At 40.1% G+C, this 26,528-nt stretch overlaps 1 protein-coding gene across 1 annotated transcript in view; it reads right to left on the reverse strand.

Moving 5' to 3' along the window:
* MYO3B (myosin IIIB) overlaps positions 1-26,528 on the reverse strand; it is a 367,182-nt gene that overhangs the window by 324,694 nt on the left and 15,960 nt on the right. The window contains exons 5-6 of the mRNA XM_059726270.1: positions 23,391-23,467; positions 4,632-4,792 (exon numbers count right to left, since the gene is read on the reverse strand). Of these exons, the coding sequence (XP_059582253.1) occupies positions 4,632-4,792; positions 23,391-23,467 (238 nt within the window). The remainder of the gene's footprint in view (positions 1-4,631; positions 4,793-23,390; positions 23,468-26,528) is intronic.

Raw genomic sequence — 26,528 nt, forward strand, 5'->3', positions numbered from 1 at the left:
CTTTAACTCTGGGGTACCTATGCCACTCGAAGACTGTCTCAGGGTTGGGAATCTCCTGGCTCCTGGATTTCAGGAGGTCCTGAGAGCATACAGTGTGCATGTAGGAATATGACAGACCTGAATCTCATCTTAAGCAAGGGCTTTCAGGATTTCTAGGCTCCCTGCTTCAGAGCAAGAAGTCTAGCAATCCAGAAAACTCCAGGTCTAGGCTCATAGCTCTGCAGCAGGGTCTACAGAAGCCCTGAGAAACCTGGCTCTATCTGGGGCCCTCAGGATTTCTCAGGTTCCAGATTCATGGCAAAGGATTTCCCTACCTCACTGGGGAGTGACAGAGAACTCTCACAGAGTTAGGGTGGAGTTGAGAGTCCCCAGAGCTGGCAACCAGCTGCTCTATTTTGTTCTGAAAAAAATAAAATGGAAAGGTTTACATCACATCACATCTAGGAAACAAAACAAACAAAATGGTTTCCTTTCCACTGGGAACTTTGACAAAACTGCCCTCGCTTCTATTCTTTTTAAAAGGAAAACTTTTCTGCAATGCCAAACATCCTGTCGTTTCTACCTTGCATTATCTGCATGTTATTTGCTTACTATGAAAGACTATTGCTAAATAGTGGCAAGGAAGTTTGGCACCCAGGGTAAAGCCTGCAGTGGCAGCTTGCCCTTGCCCCACACATAGATCCAGGAGGCACATGCTCCCCCATGCTTGCCCAGGAGTGCACGCAGCAGCAGGAACTGCCCTCCCCCTATCCCCGTGCCCCCCCAAACAAGTTGCCTGCAGCTCCATCCCATGGCCCACCCTGACTGGGCAGCACCTATTGGCGCCCCTTCACTGTGGCGCCTGGGGCGATTGCCCTGCTCATGCCCACCTTGCTATGGCACAGTCTGACTGCTCCCTCTGGGTATTCCCTCCCAACCCAGGAGCAGGTAGGTGCAGGGAAGGGAAATCTATTCACTTGCAGCTACTGTTGCTGCCAGTCTCCTGAGATGTCTCCTGGGTTGAGCTCAGCTGCCACACAGACTGTGTGGAGCAGCTCTAGAGCTCCTCTTGCCTCCAGGACAGCAGGAAGCAGACGGGATGTGCCTCTGACCATGGAGGGAAAGCGGGGGGGAGGGGGAAAGATTTACCTTCTTCTGGACTTGAAAAAGTTCCTGACTCCTGCTCCCATGGCATGGTCTGTCCCAACCCTCCCTCTGCCCACACCCCCCCCCAGCATAGGCAGCAGAAGGTGGGGACTAACAGGATTTAATCCCCCGCCCCAAACTAATTTTGTGGCAACTGGCGACAGCAGCAGCACCATGGTGTTGCCATCCTGTAGCACCTGGTGCTGCTCAGCACCAGCACCAGCACCATGTGCAGTGCCACACCCAGTGCCTCCACTGCGCACTCTTCCACTGCCAGTGCACGCCAGCCCCACTACTGCCTTCAGCCCACCCAAAGGATATTTTCTCCTGCCACTACCACCCCCCAGCAGAGCAGAGAGTGGGGAAAAGTCTAGGAGTAGATGATGCAGTCACCCCTGCAGTGCCAGGCGCTGCTCCCATGCCCCACTTTGTAAAATCCTGGATCTGCATCTGATGGAGGACAGTCAATCTGACACTTTTTACTTTTAAGTGCAGTCATAAGATTTAATTATTCCTCTTCTTGAAGAGGAAACACCAGAATGACTGCAAAATGTTTTGCTAAGGCACGGAAATGTGCAGTACATATAGCAGATTAGCGCAGTACACAAAAAATGGAAATCAAAAGGCTGCAGTTAAGAACATAGGAGAACAAACGCATAATCATTTCTGATAGCTCAAGGACTTGTTTCAGATAAAACAAGTATGTGATGTCCAAGTGAGATGCAAGTGTCACTCATTGTGAATGACAATTATGCCCCCATTAAAGTTCAAATGAGTCCAGTCAGCAAAAGTAACCAAGAGAGAATAAAAGCAGTTGGAACAATATAGGATGTTCTGCAGCAGTGAGATATGTATTCGATAATTCATAGCATTTATTGTTCATTCTTCTCAGTGACTCCTTACATTTCCAGAGAAAATGTTACTTGGCTGTGGGTTACCATAGGCGCAGAATAATTCTGCAACCAACTTTAGTGCTGGCTCATTCCTGCATCATTAGGTATGTGTATACAGAGCTGAAACCCAACAGAATCTCATTTAAAACTCCAAGAAAATGTAACTGAATGCAAATTCACCATTTCAGAGTGAGACACTAATTTAGGTGAAGGAAAACCCAAGCCTTTTAATTTGTTGTGCACATGATGGATCAGGCACTATACAAAGACCTGAGAGCCTGCAGAGACATTTGAAAGTTGGAGAGCTCACTGAAGCTCTCTTTTTCCTTCCCCTTGGATATGCTTTGCTTCAGTCCTCCACAAAGTGTTTATTTGAACCTATGCATACATCAGCCAGCACAAGCCAAAAGGCAGCAGCATCTCTTTTTTTGGGGGGGGGGGAGGGGGGGGGAGAGGGTTCTGGATCAAACCTATTGATATCAAAACAAGAAACTAGAGCCCTATTTGGTTTTTTTCCCTATATACAATGATCAACCATGTACTTTCAGTTAAATAACTTATTTTGAGTTAAGAGAAAACATTGAAAAGGAAGTAATGTCTCCATGATTTAGAATAACATGCTTGTATCTTCTGTAAGAGGCTACAGCAATTTTGAGAACAAAATGGTTTATGGAACAGAAGGTTCACAAGCAAAAATCATGGGAATTCAAAGATATAAATCATCATAGGAATTTAGAGACAGAAAATAAGGATACCATCTCACTCACACACATGCTTTTTATAGTGAAAGCAGCATTCATTAAAGATACCAGACTAAGGTCAGAGAAAATTCAGAGTTGTGTGTGCTGTACAGCAGTGACTGGTATGCTGCAAGCTTCCCTATGTGCTACACTTTTACCCACTGCCTTCCTAGAGTGTTTATTCCACTTCTTGGAGACACTACCTTGAGACATGAGCGATGCCTAAAAACTCTTTTATTAGCGCTGACAAAAAAATACTATCTGCACAAGAAACTGGAAGGAGACCATTGCTAGACTGCCAAATAACAATCAGATGATAGCAATATTTGGTCACTATTTGCTATGTTTATGGCTTTGTATTCAAACCAGTACCTAGAGAGGGCATGCTCCATATCCCATAACCAGTCCCTCGAGCCATCTAGTACCTGTCATAGTCCATTATGTCTTATGTGAGGGGACTGTTACTAGTGGTAGAGTTCTAGCTCATAAATGCAAAGCAGATGAAAATCTCTTGCCTCAAGAAAAACAACAAAGGACTGCTACCATTAAGGAGTTTACTTAGTAAACTAACATGGTATTTATCTCATCAAGACAGACACCTCATCTTGATTTGTGAAATCCTAAAGACATACAGCAGTTGATAGAAAAAAGGATGTCATAAACAAAAATGAAAGCATCCCTAAGTCCCATTCCATATATCTTCCTATCACTTGCTGTTACTTTACACTACTGACATGATTGCTGTTCTTTTAAACTGTTTTGAGCATTCATCTGATAAAATTTATGGATATTAGTTTAGAAATCTGAAGCCTCCCTTGCTGCTTTAATTGCCATGACCTGTTTTATACTGGCGCAAAGGCAACAAGATGAACTGCTGCTTCAGTCTGAATAATTTTTGGAAGAGTGGTGGCAGTTCAGCCTGGGTTGGGTATAAGGAGATAACATTATGACGCAAAACCTAAGACAGCCTCATCTGCATATAAATAGACTTAATCAGAAATGCAAATTGCAATCAGATGAATTTTAAAAGCCCATGATAATTGTGTGATTGTGCAGATAACAAAAGGTCAAACACTTGTATTGTTGAAGCTTTTAAACTGCTATCAGTTCACAGCGATTCTTCATTTACAAAGAAATGTGGAAAAGACAAGCATTTGCCAGTCCACAATCAACCTTGGGCAAATTCTTGAAAAAAATATCCAAGTATTACGACTGCTCTGTTGTTAAATTCTATTTCACTCTGTCAATACAATCCTGACTTCTACAGTTAAAAACCCCAGTCCACAGAAGCCAAATCAAAACAAAAAGATCATGTGAAATAAAAAATTCCTGTTACACTAATATATGTAGAAAGTGCATCTATTGCAATTTCATATATACATATATAGTGCACATCTTATTATCCAAAGCTAAATTAAAAAATAAATGACAAATGCAATTTACTAAAATTGACAGATTACTATATACCATTATTAAAACGATATGCACTTCTTCCACAATCAGGCAAGTCTAAGATTTCAGATGAATAACATTTAAAAATGTTATACTATATTTTTAGATACTGACACCTGCCTATTTTGAAACAAAAGGATTTATCAATATTAGCTAAGAAAATTATATCCAAAGTCTACTATGGATGGTATGAAAATCAAACTCCAAGACAAGGATAAAGTAAATATTGAATTCTATTATTTCAACTAGACCCTGTGGTTCTTGGTTGCCAAAATCAGACAGAATAGGAATCATCTTAAAAGCATTTCTTTTAATCTATTTTCCAATGCAGGTTTCTTATGACTTGAGAAAAAAATGTTTACAAAATATTTTACTTCTCACTAGACTCCCCATGAACAACAAACTAGTGAGTCAAGAGAGCCATCTAGTGCCATACCTTGGAATCTTAAAAAGTGTTTTCACAGGATGCATGTCAAATAAGGGTGGTTCTCCATCACCCAGTTCAATAGCTGTGATCCCCAGGGACCATACGTCACACCGAGCATCATAAGAGTAGTCATACTGTTGTTCACAAGCAATGACCTATCAGAGAAAAGCAGGGAAAGCAATCATAAATTCTAAGCAATTCACACTGTTGTAGTGCAATACAAAAGTACTTTTGTAAGTCATAACCAAAATCTCAAGTAATTCCAGTTGCCTGTATTTCCCAGATGAAAATATCCCCAGGGAATTTAAGAGCAAAATGATCCTTTCTCTCTAGGTTTGGAGCTTTTTTCTGATTATTATCCCAAAAAATTTAATAGAAATGTGTATCTTGGATATAGAACTCTATTGGATGTTTCAAAGGTCTTTAAAGAATTCTAAATTAAATTCTATATGTTATCAGAGTACTTTTTTACAGAATTAAAATGTATGTATGGCTTCCTATTGATTTAATCTCTATCAACTTCTAGAGATTGTCATAAAGTGAAGGGATGTGCATGGCTGGTTTTCAAGTAAAAGTATTCCATCATTCATTCCTGTCAATAAATGTAGTTTCCCTCCTCTTGGTTTGATTAGATCAAAAAATCTAAATTAGAATATTAGGAACCTGATCTAAAAGCCCCCAAAAATTACTGTGACTCTTTCCATGGATTTCAAAGGAGCTTTGGATTGAGACCTGCATAAACACTAAGTGAAAGTCATTCTCTAAATTCATGTTCTGAAATAGGATGTCAACTAAAAACAAGCCCTGGACGTGAATACTGGCAACCTTGTTAAGGGGCTAAAACCCAAATTCAGGTTTAATACTTATCTGTAGCAAAGGATGAAACAAAACTCAGCACCAAATCCCCTTGCACATATTGGCTGCATCCACACAAGCAGGGGCATGCATTTGTATCAGCACATATAGCAGTGGCACAAATTTGTGCTGCAGTGCACACCCCTGCCTGTGTGCTTTGCACTGGGACACATTGTCCCACTGCTCCATGTGATGCAGGGGGTTGTGGCTGGGGCACAGGGTGCCTCAGCACAGGGCTAGCCAGCAAGCAGCCCCATGCTGAGGCCCCTGTTCCCCAGCCAGCCAGAGAGTGGCACATGGATATGGGGGAGTAGGTAGCTCAGTGCTGCCTGCTTCCTCATCTCCATGTGCTGTGGAGCCCCCCTGATGAAGCATGAGGAGTCCCTACTCTGAGGCACCCTGCACCCCAGCCAGCCACTCCCTGGCTGGCTGGGATGCAGGGTGCTTTGACTTGGGTGATCCCAACGCCTCAGTATGGGGACTCTGCAGCAGAGCCCCCACACTGAGACATGCGAAGACAGGGGAGCAGCTAGCCCAGGCCTGCCTGCTCCCTCATCTCAAGGCACACTGCATCTCAGGTGGGAAGGCTGGCTGGGGTGCAGGGTGTCTCAGCGTGAGGGCTCTGCAGCATGCGGAGATAGCCCTGGGCTGCCTGCTCCTTGTCTCCACGTTTCTCCCAGTCCACACCACTTTGGTATGTGTTGCACCACTTTTTTATTCAGGGGCGGGGGTTGCTACCAGGAATCCTGGTGCTGCAAATTAGCTGAGCTGCACACTTTAATGTGCCTGCATGTCTGGATCCAGCCATTGTGGTTCAGACTCTGGATCCAGAATTTAAAGCTCAGAACTGGCACCAATTGTAAGAATTGCTTTTAAAATTGTTCACCCTTCTGCAGTGATTCTGCAAGGGCTTAACTTTGCCAATTTTTGTTAATGATATACAGAATTTTTGACAGCTCTAATTATTTTCTTTATAAGAAATAGATGGTACAAAGATGGGTAGTATTAATTATGGTAAGAGGAAAAGCACCTACTATTCCAGCAATATTTTATTTTTAGTCACTTCCTTCATTTGGTCTATCTATTCTCAGATAGTTTAGTTGTTCATCTAGAGCAAATTGGTTCAGAAAAAAGATAAGACCTCACCTGAACTTTCTGTCAGAGCTAGAAAACATAAATGATTGGATATCTCTTCTTCCTCTTTATTTTTTCACTTTGACATGCCAAAGGGTTTCCTGTTTCTACTCAATACAGGCTTCTATGTCACATTTACTACTGTGATGTCTGATACTTCCCAGTATTACGCAATGTGACTAATAGCTGTCACGTGAGATTCATTTTTTCTCTCATTCTCTTCCCAGGAGTAAAACTGGACTAAAAGGTTTGTAATGGTTCTCAGTTCCTGTAGGAGTTTATTCCAGTGTTGGACTGCTCCCAAGGAAAGCTCTGTCACCTGAATAGATGAGCTCTACTTCAGCAGTGGACAGTTCCATTGTACCTGAGCAATGGATTTGTCTACCACTATCTTCATTCCACAGTTTTAAATGATTGTTTTAGGTACCCTAGGCCTGAGCCACTGAATGTTTTGAAGATAAGGATCAAGACCTAGAATTCTACACTAAATTCTATGGGAAAATAGTCTTTAGAAATCAGCCTGATATGTTTGTTATTAATAGCCCATGTTGCTAAAGAGAGAGACTGCCATTTTCTCATCTAGTTTACTAAGGAGTCCTGACTTACGAGTAAGCTTGGCGGAGTTCAATTTTTTTTTTTATAATTTTTTATAATTTTAAAATACTTATGACTAGGTATTTTGAATTGATATGATTGACAGCACCAGAACAGCCTTCCTACTGTAGCTCACTGCAACCTGGATTTGACTATAAAACTTAAATAAGAAGAAAAAAAAATCAAGGGACAGGCTGAAATATCTCAAGCTAGGAGTGTTTCCTTATCCACTTCTCAAAATAATCTGTTCCCAAGGTTATCTTTTTACTGAAATTACATGAGTCAGCTCCCATAAAGTGTAAGGTGGCAGTTTAGAAGACGTCACAAGCAGTGTATCCATACATGACTAATTACATTCTTTACATTATTTTTCTCCTTCATTTTTTTTAAATGTCAAAAATATTTATCTAATTGGTTAAAAAGGTGCTATTGTCCTCCAAAAAGTCTTTCCCAAAACGTCTTTGTATGGACCCCATCACTATTGTCAGAATGCCTCAGAAGTACTGAGGAATTTAATTCTAAACACCTTGCAAGGCAAACTGGTATTTTTTCTACCTTGCAGGGAGAAAAATGAGGCACCTGCTTAAGGTCACATTGGAAAACTGTGACCAAGCCAGGAAGTAAGCTCCCCTGAGTCTGAGTCTAGTGCATTCAAATAGAAGAACATCCTTCCCCTTCTTAAGCACGGCATGTTGTAATTGTTCCTAATTCTACTCTCTGTAATTCAACAGCAAAATCGGCTATACATCTAAGCCTTCTTAGAAAGTTTATTTACAAGCTATGCCAAAATATTTAAGTGAGAGTCACAGGGCACTGCATTCATGATGGATAGTGTAGTAAAGAGATACTGGCACTGTTTCTAGAAAAAAAAGTCTTTGAGCTTCTGTAGGCTTCACTGTAGTGCAATAGTTACCAGAAAAGAGGAAAGAACATGTGAAGTATCTTTCAGTACTTTCCACTCCATGGTAGTTTATGCATGCAGGAAATATACCACACACTGCTAAAACCACATAGCAGAATAACAATGGTATTCTAGTCATGAGGCTTTAAAAATAAATAAAACTGATTCAATGTTATTTCTAACTTAAGAGCCTGAAATGACTCCTTGGAAGAACATTTTCCTAATTCAGTGTTCTCTTTGTTTCCAACTAAATTTAATCAATGAAAGGTGCAACTAAGCATGTTCCAGAAAGTTTCCTGTACTTACCTATAGAGCAGAAGAAAAACATATGAAAACAGTAGCTTCCCTATCAGTTTTAATGGCATCAGGCAATGAGGGGCTGCTGGACTGAAGAAGGTTTGCTGTCTACGTCTCATAGAAGTTAATAGGTATTCTACCACCCCCCCCAAAAAAAAAAAAAAAAAGAAAAGGATTCTGACTCATGGCCTCATCCATCATATGAGACAAGTTTGAGAAGCAAGGCAGCTGCTTGAACATTGGCTAGGGGAGTATATGTAGCCCTTCCAAGGACTGCAACCTTGACAGAATGGAGAGGGTTGCTGCCACCTATGCTACCTATGATTTCAAGAACAATGCCACCTGGAGTTTTGTGCTCCTGGTACAATTATCCATGGCATCAAGGTTGCAAGTGTGGTTTCCAGAATAATAGCAACCCAAAAATAAAAATCCTCAGTGATGCAACAGGCAGATAAAGGAAGAATATTTCACAATGGCTGCAAAGACGGATGATGGCTACAGCGTAATAGAAACCTTTGATCGAGTAGATTTTCTTTACCATTGGATTTCGGTTTTCTTCCCACAAAGTATTACATGGTAGCTAATCCATGACAGCATCCCCACATTAAGGCACTCCCAAAAAATGTCTTCCTTTAATAGGAAATCCTATGGCAATGGGCAAGTGGCAACGGGGGCAGGAGCTAATGATTACCAGAAGTCCCTTGTCACAGTCCTACCTGGAGGCAATGATTGTGCACATAGAATAGACAGGTGTGTAATTCAGCAGCTGCAATATCAGCTGAGCAGGCCTGTTTAAGATCTGCTCTGCTCACCCCATAAGGGGAGGGGGCTAGAAAAAATGCCCTAAACATAGTCTGCCTCATTTCCCACACATAGTGAGATCATTCTATCTGTTGTCCAAATCTAGTAATTAAATTTGCAACTTGGGACATCCACTTCCTGATGGACAGCCTTAACAGTGACTGACTGGGGTGAAGGACAACACTGGTGGCCAATGAGCTTGCACAATTTGATATTGACATTGCTGTATTTAATGAGCAGATGCACAGAATAGGGGCAGCTCACAGAGCATGATAATAGCTGCACCTTTTTTTGAAAAAGGAAAGCCAAAAAACACACGCACATCCAAAGAATTGGTTTTGCTATCAAGACCAAGACTGTTACCCAGATGCCAGAAAGTATAGTTGGCATCAACAAGCATCTCATGACCCTTCATCTTCAACTGACCAACAGACAACATGCAACAGTCATCAATACGTATGCCGCAACCCTTGATGCAGATGACAAAAGAAGAAACCTATTCTAAACTTGACCAATTCCTGTCACCTGTCCCCAAAGAAATAAAATAGTTCTTCATGGCCATTTCAGTCTTAGAGTGGGCAGAGACTCTAAGCTATGAAAAGGAATACTTGGTAAAGAAGGTGTGAGAAAAGCCAATTCAAATGGAAATTTTCTCCTGAGCAAGTTTCAGAACATGATCTCATCATCACAAGCTTCTTATTCCACCAAGGCACCAAATGGAAGTCATCATGGATGCACCTCAACTCAAAACATGGGCACCTGATTGACTATGTCACAGTGTGTGCTTGGGGCCACTGTGACATCCGAATTACCAGAGCTATGACCAGGATAGATGATTGCTGGACAGATCATTGTTTGATAAATTCTGTCATGTCTATTCATATTGCCCCAAAATGACATAAACACAAGAAGCAACAAAGAAAGAGATTTAATATTGAAACTTGGACAACATGTCAAAAATATCTAAAAGCTTTGGAGCATTGCCTACAGTGATGCTTTTGGAAAATCCTCCAATTCAATTGAAAGGACAGAAGAAGATATGCCACCATTCTAACTCAAGCATGCACCAGCAGTACTGAAGCCACGTTTACATGGCAGCAGCCCTGTTGGACAGGATGTGTCATAAGGAAACCTGACAAATGGCTCCCAAAACATGTCTTTTATCCCCCAACTCACCTATGGTCACCATTCTTGAGGTGGGCAACATAAGAGATTCAATGACATCTTGAAGGCCAATCTGAAGAAATACACCATTAATGTCAATACCTAGGAGACTCAAGCACTAAATTGTCCCGATACCATGATGTAAAACAATGCATCAATCATTCTGAACACACTCGCCTCACTACAGAAGCAGATAAACTAGAGAGACAAAGGGAAAGAGCTATGACCCAACATCCCCAGGATACTCCTTCCTCCCAGCACTATTTACCCCATCTGCAGTTGAACATGTGGATCTTGTATGACCCTCCTCAGTCATCTATGGACTCAACAATGAATTGAAGAACCACTGTCTTCATCACAGAGCTTAAAGTAATGCCAATGAATGCCTTGAAGACAAGAATTGAGACCTTGAGCTAGACATTATATCTATGAGAAGCCAGTTTGTAAACACCAGCTTGATGCAGACAGAGTTGCACAATAGCCCAGGATGCTAAGGAGACATGTTGCTATCTTGCTCTGTATTATTTAGGGGTTTCCTTATCACTTAATTCCCTGGTATATTTAATTGCTATACAAAGCATCAAAATATTAGACAAGCAGAACAGGGAGCAAATGTAAGGAGCAGCAGCATCAACAGTTGCTGCCTGCGTGGGCCACTGTGGGTTGGTAATGGTGAGTTTGTGTTTAGCTGCCTGGGATGGCAGGAGCCAAATCAGCTCTGCTAAATAGAAAAGAATAAAACAAGAAGTCTGGAACTATAACGTTTTTTTTTTTAACGTGTCCAGCTTAATCCTGCCAGGTTGGGAGGTCAGGATGGATGACCATGATATTTTGCAGATGTATACAAAATGATACATTCCCTGACAAAAGAATTTATATTTAAGGGTATACATAATTCTGCACCCAGTGAAAACAATTCCAGTGTTCTATTAAATTCAAAGGAAGCAAAATCAGACAATGTGCAGACACAAAAGAAGGGAAAAGTAGAAGAAAAGTAAGGCCCCCTTTACATGTTACATGTACCACACAATTACTGAGTTAACTGCACAATTATTTTAGATCAGCTACACATACAAATTAACTAGTATGCCATAAAAAGGTCCAACCAGCTATAAAGTTATTGCTGGAAAATTTGTAATAACTAGAGACCTACCAAATTCATAATTTTGTGGATTTTACGAAATCTGGGCAACACCTGCGAAATCCGTGAAAAAAAAAACTTGTGGAAAATAAAAAGCTGGCTCCCCAGAGGTAGTCAGCAGTCCTCAGGGTACTGGGGCAGGGAAGCTGACAGGGGAGGTTGCTCTGTGTTCTGTCTGTGAAATCAGCAGGCAGCCACCACAAATTAGGTAGGTCCCTAGTAATAACTTTATAGCTGGCTGCTATCCAGCTTTAATTTGCACATGTAGCAGGGTCTGCTCCTTTGGCTGGGAGCTCCAGCTGCATCTGACTGGGGTTACAACTGCTGGGGTCCACATGCACAGCTGGGGCTGGAAGTCCTGCAGCTGAACGGACTCTCTGATCTGGCAGCTGCAGGTGTCTGGCTCCTGGCAGCTGTGGGGCACTGGTGGACCCAGTCCAAAGCTGTGGGTCTCTCAATCCCAGCAGCTGCAGAGTTCTCTTTTGATCTCCTAGCCTGGGGGATGTGTGGGGTACCCCTGGGGCTTGGAGTCCTATCAGCTGAAGGGGCTCCCAGCCATGGAAGCTTACTTCTTCTTGGGGGATCAGGCTCTCCTTGCACCAGCAATGAGGCACAATGGGATCTAATGTGTGATCCCGCAATTGTGCCTCCTGTCACGCACGTGTGGCATGGCAGGAGGCCTGATTGTGTGAAACGTGCATTAGATCCCACCATGCATTTACCTGCACATGTAGAGTAACCCTAAGATACAGGAATATACAGTAGAGGAGTTGTTATGCATGCTGTGGTTTAGCTAATTTGGGGATAAGATGACAGAAGCATCTATAGGTGTCTTTAGCAGAAACTGAAACAACAAGTGCTTTTAAGGTTTGCCTAGGATGATTTAGAGTTATTCTTGTCTTGGCTTCAGTGTATACAACACATGTAGAAAAGCATAGCTGCTGGCACATAACATAAAGCAGAATGATTATAACTGTGAGGCTCTGCTAGCTGGAGACAAGCACTATACAATTAGCACTGCTGACCCACCAGCAGGAAGGAGTCTTGGATTTAAAAGGGTTGACACTCCTGAGGAAAGGCGGTACTGTACTCAGCTGACGTCACTAGCTAAGCAGCTTAGGGCGTGTGTAAGCACAATGCTGAAAGCAGATCACAGTGAATGAAAAATGAATGTGGTGCAAAACTGTTACCCTTGCTGCAAGGAAAGAAAAACTGCTACCTCTGCAAGTCAAACAAAATAAAACAGCAAAGATACTCTGTTCCACATGACATTTGCATTTAAGCTCACTTAGAAGATAAATGAAAATGCCCCATAGACACCAGGGACATTTATAAAAATATCTCACTAATTCATCCCCCTAGATATTTAGCAATATTGGGATCTCTGGTACAGACAAACCAAGGTGAATTTTTTTCTTTCATATACATGCAGCCTGCAGGAAGCCAAAACAAATATAAAGCCAAATTTTGTTCTTTATTTCTTATTTATGGCTCCCAATTCCTTACTGATAGCTTTCAGCTCCATATAGAAAGATCACCATTTAAAAAAATTATCAGTGAACTATTACATTGTTATAGATGTATAATATATATATTGTTTAATTTTGTTACAATTCCTATTATTGATTACTTTTTAATATTTAATTACTCTACTAAGGAACTCAGTTTTGACAAGCTAAAACTGATAGCTTGAGTAACCTCAAGTAGTATGTCCCCAAAGTAACCAACATCTGTCACCTACTGACCTGAAGGTTCATTTTTGAGTAATATGCCAATATAGAATAAATACACATCCTGACCTTCCATTTTGTAAAGGAATAAAGAACCAACACCAGCATCTCAAGCAAACACACTTTATGCAGAGAACTAGGCTTGGGGGCACAGCAAGTAAGGAAAGCTTCACACTGCAGGGATGTTTTATTAGCCCTCCATAGCTGCTGCTTCAGCTAGACTGGAATAGCATCTGCAGCTCCTGCAAATCCCTACACAGGGGATTGTGGTCACTGGATCCACATAACTGCCAGCAATTGCCAGAAGTGCTGGGCTTTCCCCCACCTCACTTCAAACCCTCCCCCCTCCTCTTTTTATGCCTCCCTGTCATGCTGTCAGCTTTTCTGCAGGCAAAGGGTGAGATAATATACTTTTTCAGACACTTCCCTCAACACAGCAGAACTGGTGTTGCCCAGTGCATTTTTAGCCTCTCTCAGATGCTGTGCTGAGAGGTAAGTATAATTTCTGAAGGCACATCCTTAGATATAACTTCAAAATATAACTTTCTGAATTCTATTACATTGCTTTAAGCATTCTTTTCTCCTGCAACTTATTGCAGCTTTAATCTGCTTTTAATAAAAGTAAAGCCAAGGGAAAAGCTGAAATTTCTCAAGTCTGCTTAATTTCTTATCCACTTCCTAAAAACATCTGTGTCCCCAATAGCATCCTTTTATCAAAATCATATGAGTCAACTCTAATACAGTGATGACTCAGAGGAAGCCACAATTAGTTTATCCATGTGAGGCTATTTAAAAAGACTTGGAAGCAGGAAGACTCAGTTCTAATGCTGACTTGCCATTTGACTTGGAATAAATCATAGAATCAGAGGGATCTCTAGAGTCATCTAGTCCTACCTAGGTCATTTAACTTCCCTCGGTTTCCCCTCCCCTTCTTAGTCTTGTATGTATAGACCAGGGGTATCAAACTCACTCAGACCCCTAGGCCAGATCCAGAGGAACCTCAGATCTGGACCTGGTGGCAGTGATGGGCCAGACAGTGGCAACAGGGAGAGTGGAAGCAGAGGGTTCTTGCAGCCATCACTCATCCCTCTGCACTAACACATCCCTCCAGTTGGACTCTGTAGCTGGGAATTCAGCAGCAGGCCCTGTCTCCACTCACTCCACCCCAGAATCCCTTGGAGCACTGCAGGTGAGGTGAAATGGCTCTGCCTGTCATATCTTTGACACCCCTTGACATAGACTGTAAAGTCTTCAGGACAGGGACTGCATCTCAAAATGTAATTCAGTACAATGCGGTCCAGATCTTAGGTGACTTATGAAGGTAACCTATCGATAAAAATACACTCCCTTCCCCACACCAAGAGCCCATTCAGTAATAATACATTGTGCAATTAATAATGTAAAATATTTACTACACATTTATTATGTGGTATAAATGCACATGTGAAAAACTTCCCTTATAAAAGGTAGAGTGTACACATTTTCCCCTTAGATTTATTTTTGTATTATAATACACGAGACAAATTTAAAAAATTTCCAGACAACAAAAAGAAAACAAAATGTTTTTATATTTCTGATTTTTTTGATTTCTCTCCAGTTTGTTTCACTTTGCCACATGGATTCATGGAGTTTATTATAGTAATCAGAATTCATGACCAGAAACATTTCATATTTAGATGGCACTGAAGTGCACAGTCAAAATAGCCATATGAAAATAGCTCATTGTAATTAACCAGTTTAAGCAGAGAGACCTAAGGCTATTAACCTGAAGCTGACCTTTACTCCCACGATGTGGGCAAGAGAATAGTAAATAAAATATGCAGAAAATAGGAATGTTTGCATTGTATAAGTTTATTTAGAAATAATTTTAAGATTAAAATGTAGGACAAACTTCAAATAAACAGAGTTTTGTAATGTGGATTGGGAATTGGTGTTTCCATACTGAGAATAAGATATATTATAACCAAAGGTGCCAAGTTCCCTCTCTAATGGAATTTTCATTGCAAATCTTGGTTTGTTTGTTTTTTTTAGAGTTAATGTAGTTTAGCAGTTGAGAAAAGAAACTTGACTGAAAATTAAATCTGGCAAAAGAAAACTTCGTTATTGGAGCAAGCATCAGGACTTGAATCTGAATATCGACTTTGGTGGAAGTGTTCTTGTGAAGTTTTGCAGAATTGGACCCTTGCTTTAATGAATTTTCAAATATATGTATGTAAACAACATTTTGCACCAGTGCAATTTGTCTGGTATGCAGAGAGATAGCCTGATACTAAAATAGGACACCCGGCAAATATTTTCTCATTGTTCCAGTTTTCAGAGAACCTGAGTGTCTCGAAACAGGCAAATGCTGTTGTAATGTTGTACTCGAAGTATGCTCTCATACTCTGAAGCAGTGAATTTAATCTGTGGAAATGTGCATGTTTCAGCAGAGGGAAGGAAAGCATTCTGCTGTCACTGGGGCAGCCTGACACAATACTACTTTCTCTGGGTAAGCTGATGTTAATGCTACTTCAAATAACTATTATGAAGTCCTGGTCCCACTGAAGTTAGGCAAAGAAGTAGAATCAGGATTTAAACTTGATGTTTCTCATGGAATCCACATGATACATTTCTATGGTACAAGATTTCATTGGAAATCCTAGTAATCAGGCTGCATGCAACACTATCATTGCCTGATGGTTATCAGTAAAGTATAAAAGCTCAGTCTGTTTTTAAGTGACCCTCATCAGGTACCTGAGAACCTGAACTTCAATTCCAGTTCCAGAACTAGGAACAAGGACTTTGAAGGATTCAGACCTGATTCCTCCTGCCTGGACTCTCCAGCTTTTATTTCAGGGACAGTTGAGGCAGATTTTAGGTAACTTTTTTAACTGGCAACTAGTACATATAAAATAACCATGGTATCTATTCTGCTGCAGCTGAACTGATCATAGAGTCATTTGTTGCCAGCATTTGTACATGCCAGTATCGGTACCTGCCAGTATTTAGTGTGAAATTATTATAATCAATTACCATAATAGTCAATGATCACTTTTAGATGAGTCTACCTTGAAATTTGTTTTCTTAAGTATACTCCTTTCTTTCTGAGTTCTTCAGCAGCTTCCCTACAGCCTAACTATCCTTACACTTATTCCCCACTTTCACTTTCCAACTCTGTTTTGGTTAAACCCATCATGTGCATTGATCTCTCTTTTTTGCCATTTGCCTGCTGCTATTATAGTGGTTATCAGGACAAATCACATTAGAAATATCTCAGTTTCATGACTTCATCCCAAAGCAGAAATGATGGGGCTTTCCCTTGTTCCATGCATAGATATTTATCCCAAATAAAATGTATTGCTGTCACGTCCACTTTCCAGACAGAACACCTGGTTTACTATGAGAGCAGGGAGGAGGCCAATCCCTGGTGGGTACACAGGAGTGAGAAGTGAGAGCCTCAAACAATGGCAGACACATTTCAAGGGATGAAGCAATTGCTTCTTCCGCAGAAGAGGGGATGTATATTTTTACAGAAGCCAAGGGTGAGATTTCTGACAAAGCTGATAAAGTTTCCCCTCTTGAGGCTGCAACATCTGGTCTAAGGACAGGTGGAACTAAGGTTTGTGGGGATAAGAAGTTGTCCCAGGGGCAAATCTTAATCTATTCCTTGTAGATAAGCAGCAGAACAAGTAGCTTGTCTGTTCCTTGTAAGCAAGCAGGTTGGTCCTGGAGACACCTGACAGCCAATTTGTGACACTCAGTCCCACCAGTTGGCTGCTTTCTATCATGCTGACCAACAAGCACACAAGTAGATAGACAGGAGAGGACTTACTAGGTCCACATATCCAGCCCCTGGGATTCCAAGCACCACAGCACAGATTTTCTTTCATAAGCTTAACAGTTCCATCTTCAAAGCAGTTCCATCTAACCAAGAAGCTGCTCCAGAGCATGACTGCTCTGGTAATTAGAAATTTTCTTCTAATTTTCAGCCCACATTTCCTCATGGCCAATTCACTCCCATTGGTTCTTGCACCAGCGTTGCCCCTTAACTTAATTAATGTATTTTCCTTCCTAATGTTCACTCTCCTGACATGCTTATAAACAGTGACCCTATCCCCTTTCAGCCTTCATTTTGCTAGGTTACACAAGTGTTTAAGTCCTAAATCCTAAGATAGACTTTCCATTCCTCTGGTCATATTAGTAATCCTTCTCTGCACCTGTTCTAATTTCAATTCATCTTTCTTGCATATGAGACTCCAGAACTGTATCTAGCCTTCCAGCTGAAGTTTCATCCATGCCTTGCACAATGGCACTAGTACTTCCCTATATCTACTGGAAATATATTTCCTGAAGCTGTATAGGACTGTACTGACTTTTTTAAAAATTGCATCACAGTGGCCACTCACTGCCACCCTGGCATTCACAAGTACATCCAGGTCCTTCTCCTCTTGGGTCACATACTGTCTCATTATTCCCTTGTACTGCCCTGTCTGTCTGTATCTACCTGTTGACTCTTGGGACAAGTATAAGGTTCTTGAGACAAGTACTATTTTTGTTCCATTTCTGTACAACATCAAGCACGATGGGTCCCAGCCCATGGCTAATATTCCTAGGCATTACAAATAATAATGATAATCCAAATTCCAGATTTTTTCCAGGTTGTATGCTTTTAAATTCTTTGATTATTATTATTATCATTTTTCTCTTTGTCCTGGTGTTTCAAGCTGTTTTTCCCCTCTCCATATCTTCCCCTATACATCAAAAACTTAGATATAGAAAACAAAAATATATGATACCTTTTTTTGCCTTTCTATGCCTTTTTCTTACTTTACCAGTTTCCTTTGCCTTTCACTAATCTTGCCATAGGCTCATTTTGAAAACATTTCTTAAAAAGTTAAAAACCACCATCTAAAAAAGCTATGACTTTTTCAAGTCCTTAGAATTCTAGATTTTCATTTTTCATAGAAAAATTTGGATGTACAACATAGAAGCACCAATAGCACAAAAACAGTCCAAAAAGGAATGCAAACATGATATCAGAAGCACTATTAATAAATCATTTGTACAAACACAACAAAGCCATAATCTGCTAAGTACACGAGTCTTGGGAAATTTGTAATTTAAATGCTAGTTCTAGCAATATTATAATGGTGCAGCTAGTTTGCAAATTTATATATGCCTGCCTAGTAGCTCAAACATTCAGGTAACTAGAAGCACATTTATAATAATTATTTGGGGGCTGGATTGGCTACTTGGAAAAGGGAAATTTAAGTGTGCTCCTGGGCTGATGTGGTATGTACCTAATGACGACTTTCAGTTACAGAGGTATAACCGTATTTTCAGAGCAGTGATCCCAAAATAATCTATTTTTTTCCTGTGCATTCTTGTTCAGAGGAAAATTATTTTCCTCACCAGAAAATCATAGTGAGAGGGAACTATGAGTATAATTTCAATCCCTGATTGCACTTATTCATAGAAAACATTACAAATTCAATAATTTGAATTTAATAAAAAATATGTTGTCATCATAAGCCCCAGCCATGTTAGAATGTATGGTCTGTACAGATTTTAGAATGTCTTTAGCTAAGGTCCCATTATAAATAATGATGGCACAGTGGTTACTAAGGTGTCTTGTTTCTCTTGTGACGTAAACTGGTTGTTATGGAGATGGTAAAATATCAACCATTCTTTGTGAGGCAGTGCAAGATCACTTTTTAGATTAGTTACAGCAGGTTCATTTCCATGCTGGCTGCAATCAGCTTTATTTAGCAAAAGAAAGAAAAATAGATGGGAGTGCAAACATTTTTAAAAGAAGCAAATGTTTGGACTATATCCAAAACTGTTTGCTGGCAGGTATAGGCCTCTCTGTTTGCTTAGATACAAAGCATAATCCTTATCCAAGAGGTTTGGAGAGTTCTGATGTTGGAAAGGTGTATTATATTTCTTTTGCAGGTCACTGTTTGTACTTAGTATTTTGTTCAAAGAAATAAACCTCTCTATACTTCACAGTCTAATTGTCATTGTGCGGGCTTCTTATGGTTTATTTTCATTTCCCAGCTTTCCATTTATAAAGCACATACTCCTTATACTATTCATTGTTACTTATGGGAACAATGTCACAGCTATTTTCTAGCGTGCAATCAATGCAAATGTAGAGCTATTAGTTTACTTTTATTATAACAATAAATTCAAGTTTTCTAAATCCATAAAAGGTAGGACAATATAAATAAAGGCTCTGGGTAGCCTTTTGGCCAGGTGCATTATGTCAGTTATTTGGTCTAAGACAGCATCCAGCAACCAATCAGAGGCATCTCTAACTCAGGGTGGCCTAGGGGGCTTCAGTAGCATTTTGGCAGCCTGCTCTGCCCCAACTCAAATTGCTGCTGTCCTACATGCATGCGTAGACACTGCACCCAGGACAATTAACTTCAGAGCAAACTATTCCAGAGTTTATTGCTTTATCTTAATTGCATGTACTTATGCCACAGAGGCCTACACCTATGTCAGTGAAGAAGTATCTTGAATAACTTAGGTGTTGGGGGCCCAGTGAGTTGGTTTAACACTCATAAATTTTAAGAAAAATATCTGTAAAATCTGAGACTAGGATTCTAGTTATATTGCAATCCCTGGAGCAATATAAATATGCCAGAGAGGCTAAAACTAAACCAGAATAATAACAAAAATAGGCAAATTAAGAACAAATAGTTGGTTTAAGCTAAAATCCAAGGTATCAAAATACTAAAAACTCTGTGCTAAGTACCACTGAGAGAGTGGAGACAGACAAACAGTAGCCAGTTTAATTTTTGCTTGTGAAAGCAATTTTGGCAAAGCAAATAAGTAAAACAATAGAAAAACGAATGAAGAAGGTAAGATACTAGCTCATTTTCCATTTCTGGCTCCTAGTAACTCTTGATTTGTCTGGTAAAGATCTTTAGTAATATTCTGCCAGAAAGCTAAGTTTGTCGCCTATAAATTACAGAACACTTATAACAACCACTTTAGTAGTATGACCTTGTCATTGGATATCATGTCATTGCATTATAACATAATTCTGTGCAATCCAAAGCTTTCAGTACTTTGCTATTCATCTTACTGACATACATTTAAAAAAAAAATCTGTATTCATTGATCTTTCCCTTTCATCTCATTTGCAAGAAGCAATCAGGCTGTTTGGGAATTTGTTGTTGTTGCTGCATTTGTTCTAGAGGACAATTCAGCTGTGGGGGATGAATGTGTCACTCCCTGACTTGAGTAACTGAAGACATCACTGTGCAGAATAAAAGACTTGCTGTACCCATGCCTGGTGCTCTTTCAAAGGGCAGTGCATTCAGTTTTGGTAAGGAATGATTTCCCCGTGGTGATCATTCCTGGTTCTACAGAAAATGCATTTCTTTGACTGCTTTGAACTATGCAATATTGTGTCATATCAGTGCCATCTAAAAGTTGATTTGAGATGATCTGTCTTTAGCTGACTATCTTCATATACACAGTGTAGTCTAAGGACTAAAAAAGACATGGCTGAGTCCTATACGAAGTCTGGGATTTCATCCATTTCTCTTTTAGCCTGTCAGTGGGCTCACAAAGACAGACACACTAAAAGCATAATCAATCTACTGAAAGGCCAGACAAGATACAGCTGCTCTTGCTGGACCCTAGCGGACAAAGAAATAAATATAGGTAGAAAAGGTACTGAAGAGTGTCCTATTATTCAGGACATTTTGACACAGGCTTTTCTGCCAGACCCAGTGCAACTTAAGTGACAAGGGCATAGGACTAACAGTTCAGAAAGACATAAGCTTTCACAAGCAACAGTCTATTCCATCTGATGCTAACTATAAAAGCTTATGACTTTCTGAACCAGTTAGTCTCCAAGGTGCCAGCTTTGCCCGGACTTCAGAATAACTCAGCAAACTATCTTTCTACAAGGCATAGAGTCAGAGTTCTTGCTTTCCTTCCTGAGATGTTGCTGTATGACTCAGGGCAAGTTGCCCTGAAGTAACATACATGAACTATGCTGAGAAGAAACATAATTTGGAATCTGTAAAACACAGATGTATCAAAAAATGTCATTAGCTTCCGCTCCTATCTGCTGTTATTGCTATTATCGACACTCAGGGCCTTGATGGACAGCACTCTTACATTGGTATAATTAAGGAAGCAGACAGATGAAAAAAAACTTTTGCACCAGGGCAATTTCATTCCATTGCTTCTGAAAGAATCAGGGGTAATTCTACGCCACTGTAAGTTACAACAGTGCAGGAATCATGTTTTTGCAGATTAACCCTGAGTAGCCATTTGCTTAAGGCAAAGTTATTTTAATAGCTACCTACTGTATGGAGTTATCCAGGATGCAGTAAATGCTCCAAATCATGGTATAATTTTAACAAGATTCACAAAATAAACCCAGAGATTTCAAATAGGAATCCATAGTGTTAAATGCATTCTATATGTGTCGTCTTTCTGAGTTTTTTGCAACAGAAAAATTGCTCTATTATATTTCTAGTGTAAAAAGAAAAAAAAAAAGTGAAAATTAAGAGCTGACATTTTCTAATGTGTACCTTGAGTTTATAAAACTGACACGAGTTATATAGGTGTAAAGGTACTATCTGTCCAGGCCTTTATTTTGCATGCAGTAAGTTCCATGGACACTAGCATCCTTGTTCATTTAAATTTTCTTTTCAATATCAGAGTATCATTTCAATATGAACATTCTGACTTCTAATTGTTGATACCACACAATGATAGTACATTAGCTGTGAACTGTTCTTTGTATACACCTTCCCAATGCTCAGTGTCCCTACAATATAACTACTTTCAGAACTGTGCAAACAGATTAGGAAAAAAAAATCCTCCAAACACCCTTATTTAACCAGCTAAAGAAAAATGGTATCCCTTTTCTCAGTCCTGTAACTACTGTATGCAAGGGAATATGGGCATCTCATCACAAACCAACTGCAAATATGTGGGAAAATATCGATGCATGCACTAGGCCTGTGCAAAGCAGCTAGTATTCACTTCGGATTCAGATTTGGCTGATTTGGGGGACAGTGATTCAATTTGGTGATTTGAATCACTGCCCCAAATCGATTTGGCCTAATCTGATTCAGAGATTTGGCCACCGCCAAATTGGCCAAATCTCCAAATCAAGCAGGCCCCATCCCCTGCCCACTCTCCCACCCCCATCAATGGCTGCCCCTCCCAGCCCCAGCATCTTGGATCTTTAAAAAAAGAAGCCCCACACTCACCAGCTGCTGACGTCGGAAGCACTCAGGGGGGCTGGGGGAGCAGGCAGGGGATGGGGCCTGGCAGAGGTCTCCCCGTGGTCCCCTTCCCCCCCCCAACCCCCTACTTACTGGCACGGAGTCCAGCTCCCTGCGGCAGCGAGCGGAGATTGCCCAAATCTCCAAAGCTCTCTGAATCTTTTCCAAATTGATTCAGAGAGCTTTGAATCGATTCAGACCTTTTTATTGGTCTCCCAATTCAATTCAGATTTGGAGATTCGGCCACCGAATTGGGCTGAATCTCCTCTGAATTGAATCAGCACCCAAAACTTTGCACAGCCCTAGCGTGCACTATCCACCCTATATAAAAGCATGTGGAAATGATCAGATTAATTCCAGAACTTTGCAATCCGCAAGTGACCTGGCCCCTCCGCATTTTAGTGAAACCTCTCCAGAGTCAGAAGTGGGCAAGGGGTGGATTAAAAAAAAGGTAATGAAGTTTGAAGATTTAGATCTCCAACAAGGCAGATGCTAAACCAGCTGAGCTGAGTGTCTTCCACTGTGCTGGACTTCAACTATGCATTTAAGGATTTAAAATTAATACGGATAAAACAAATAAGATTTTATTAGAATGACATACATTGTTCTAAATTAATCAAAGATTAGTTTATAACTTCTAGGAAAGTCACATAGAATTTAATAGAAGATAGTACAGCTCCAATTATTAAAGGAATTTAATTTGTCTAACTCTTCATCACATCGCATGAGAGCAAAAGGTTTGGAAGGAAATGAAAACCAAACTAACCAGGAATCAGTAAATGCTACTTTCTGGGTATTGAAGGTATCATTTCCTTGAGGTAATGAACTATTAAAACAAAAAATATTCATTGCAACAAATGGATATAACATACATTATAAAGAGAATATTTTGCCCACCTCAGGTGCCATCCAAAAGGGCGTTCCCACGGAGGTGTTTCTGCGTAGCCGTGTACTGGTGAGCTGGGCTGAAACACCTGTGATGAAATGAATGCAAATGTGGGATTAAAATGTATGATGCACTTTCAGTTTACATTATTTCAGATGTCAGGCAAAACAGCCAACCCTAGCAGCACAACCACAAAGCTCCAGGAAATAATTATAGCGACATGCTTCACTTGTCTAAAGCATGTAATGGACATATTTCACATTTTCCTTTAATCATGACATATCCAGGGACAAATCACAACTTTCTCTAATTTAGTTTTCATTTAGAATTGTTCAAATAATTTCTGCAAATTGTTCTTGCTTTGCATTTCATTCATTCAACTTCAAACTACTTAACTGGCTATTAAAATCTCAAGGTATATGTGTGTTCACTATTTAGATCAGTGGTTTTCAACCGTTTTTAAACTCAAAGGCACCCCTCATTATACTCAGGGTATCCTTCAGAAAATGCCAGTTCATGGCTTTCTTTCATTCTTTTAACTGCAAAAAAATAATAAAGCAATTCTGTTGCAAAATACTCAAAAAGACTACAACAAGTCAGAATAATTTTGACGCTATGGATTCCTTTTTGAAATCTCTGTATTTATCTTGTAAATCATGCATGTTTGAACACCCAACCATGCTAATACTGCATGACACCCTGGAAAGGAACTCGCGGTACTCATTTAAGAATCACTGGTTTAAATGAGAATAACTAGTTAAAATGTATAGAACTACTCAGGCCTCTGATGTAAATGCTGAAGGGAAGTGACTATAAACATGCTTTCAAACATATTCCCTGATGTTCAGTTAAAATTCACAGTCTGAATATTCCTCTAGCAAACTTGCTTACTAGAATATTCACAAGGCCTCAGTTCAGCAAAGCATTTAAGCATTTGCTTAAATCCATCTGTATTCAGCAAAGTACTAAAGCTCATACTTATGCTTAAGTAGGCACTTACGGGACTTACATATTTGTGCCTAAAATAAAACTTGTTTTACTGCTTTCTGAATAAGGCTAAAAACTAGCAGGGAGCAAATAGAATGAAATCAAATTAATTAAAAGGTTGAATGAGCATCCACAGAAAATATTTTATGTTGATCAAAATATAGTTGCACTTCAGAGTTTGCGGCAACCCATATCTTAACACTAACACAATATAGTTTCAAAGTATTTTGCATGCTGTAATGTTGTATTCTTCAACTATCACCCATGGGCACAGAATAATTGGTAAAATAGATATAATTTATGAATATTTGCTTTCATAAATAAAAAGTTGGCAAGCCAGTATGACAGTTTCCTAAGTTAAATAATTAGACTGTTAGTCCAAGATCCAATAGTATATTCTATTTTTAATCTGAAGGTGATTGCAGTCTTTCAGTGATTTCTGTGGTACCATTGTGAACCAATTATTGGCTGAAACCTACAGTGAACCTCCATTATTTAACTCTAATTCTTGTTCACACTGGCAGAATTTGTAGCTGCTATCTAAAGACTACCGTTACCATGACACTCTGAAGTAGTATTGAATACCAATGAGACAAAAAAAGAGAAAGACAGAGACAGAGTAAGAGAAAGAAACAACTGTAAATTTCAGACATTTTATGTCTGTTTATACTGTGAGCAACACGCAACTATTTTTCATGCCACTGATACCTCGGAGTTATATATGTATATATTATATCCAGAAGGTCTACGTTAAAAGAATGAAGGCTGTCCTTGCCAATTTATTTGTAACCCGTTGTTACATTATGCATTATATATATATATATATTACATGATCTCATTCTGTTTGTTCTCATGACCTTTTCAGATGCAGAATGGATGATGGTTATTAAATGAGTAGCTATCCAATATTCCTCTTTGTCCTCATCAATTTCTAGTAGGCCCGTGAGAAACCGCTTCAGTTTCACTTCAGTTTCGGCCAATGTGGAGGGCAGTGATTTGATTTGGTGATTTGAATTGGGGGTGGAGGGAGGCACTCAGTGGGGCTGGAGATGGGGCCTAGTGGGGGTCCCCCCTGGTCCCCTCCCGCCCCCTACTTACTGGCACAGAGTCCAGGTCTAGCTCCCTGCAGCAGCAAGCAGGGACTGCCTGAATCTCTCTGAAACTCTCCGAATCTTTTCTGAATCAATTCAGAGAGCTTCAAATTGATTCGGACCTTTTTAATGGTCTCCCGATTTGATTCAGATTCAGAGATTTGGCCGCCGAATTGGGCCGAATCTCCTCCGAATCGAATCAGCACCCAAAGCTTTAAAAAGCTCTAATTTCTAGCCACTAGACGTATTTGCTGTACACTCTCCGAACCCTCAACTGAATACAGAATTATCATATTCCTCATAGGATATTCTAAGGTACAATATCTCCATTTTTCAATAAGTAATGACTATACTTTCACAACATCTTTATGAGATGAAGGAATGTTATCAGATACATTTTAGACATGGGGAATAGTGACACTAAGATTAAAGCCAAAATTTGCCCAATTTGAGAAGCTACAGTCTGATATTTCTGATTATTTGGCATTTTATAACACTTTACATGATCCAAGCAGAGTTACGATTGACCTCAGTTGTACTTCAGAGTGCTTAGCTTTTGTGTAAAAGGGTCACCAGGTCTCTCAGAAAGAAAGCAAGGAATCTACTTGTAAACAGTCAGTGACTTGCCTGGTATCATGTAGGAACTGTGACAGAAGCATGCAGGGGCAGGAATACAGCCCAATTCATTCTGATTCCTTTTGCCTGATTCCTTTTTGTCTGTAGACCAATATGGCTACAACCTGTGTCCCTGAAACATGGAAGATATTGAATTTAGCCGCTTCTGAAATGAAAACTTCATAATTTTACAAGAAGGAAGCTAAATTCAACACTCAGAAACCTGAAAGCTGACACCCTTGCTGCTGGCTTTGTTTTCGAGCTAAAATGTGCATGTTCACAGAGCACAAAGCTGCCTCAACACAAGAGAAATTCCTTGCCCAGGAAAGCATTCCATCACCCCATCCTCCTGTGAATCATAATAACCAGAAGGAAACACAATTCAACATCCTGCTTGCCATCAGACAACTTTGAGGTAAAACAGACTGCTCTAACTTTTACCTGAGAATAATTAGC

This window comes from Alligator mississippiensis, chromosome 4, assembly GCF_030867095.1.
Source record: "Alligator mississippiensis isolate rAllMis1 chromosome 4, rAllMis1, whole genome shotgun sequence".
Lineage (NCBI taxonomy): Eukaryota > Metazoa > Chordata > Crocodylia > Alligatoridae > Alligator > Alligator mississippiensis.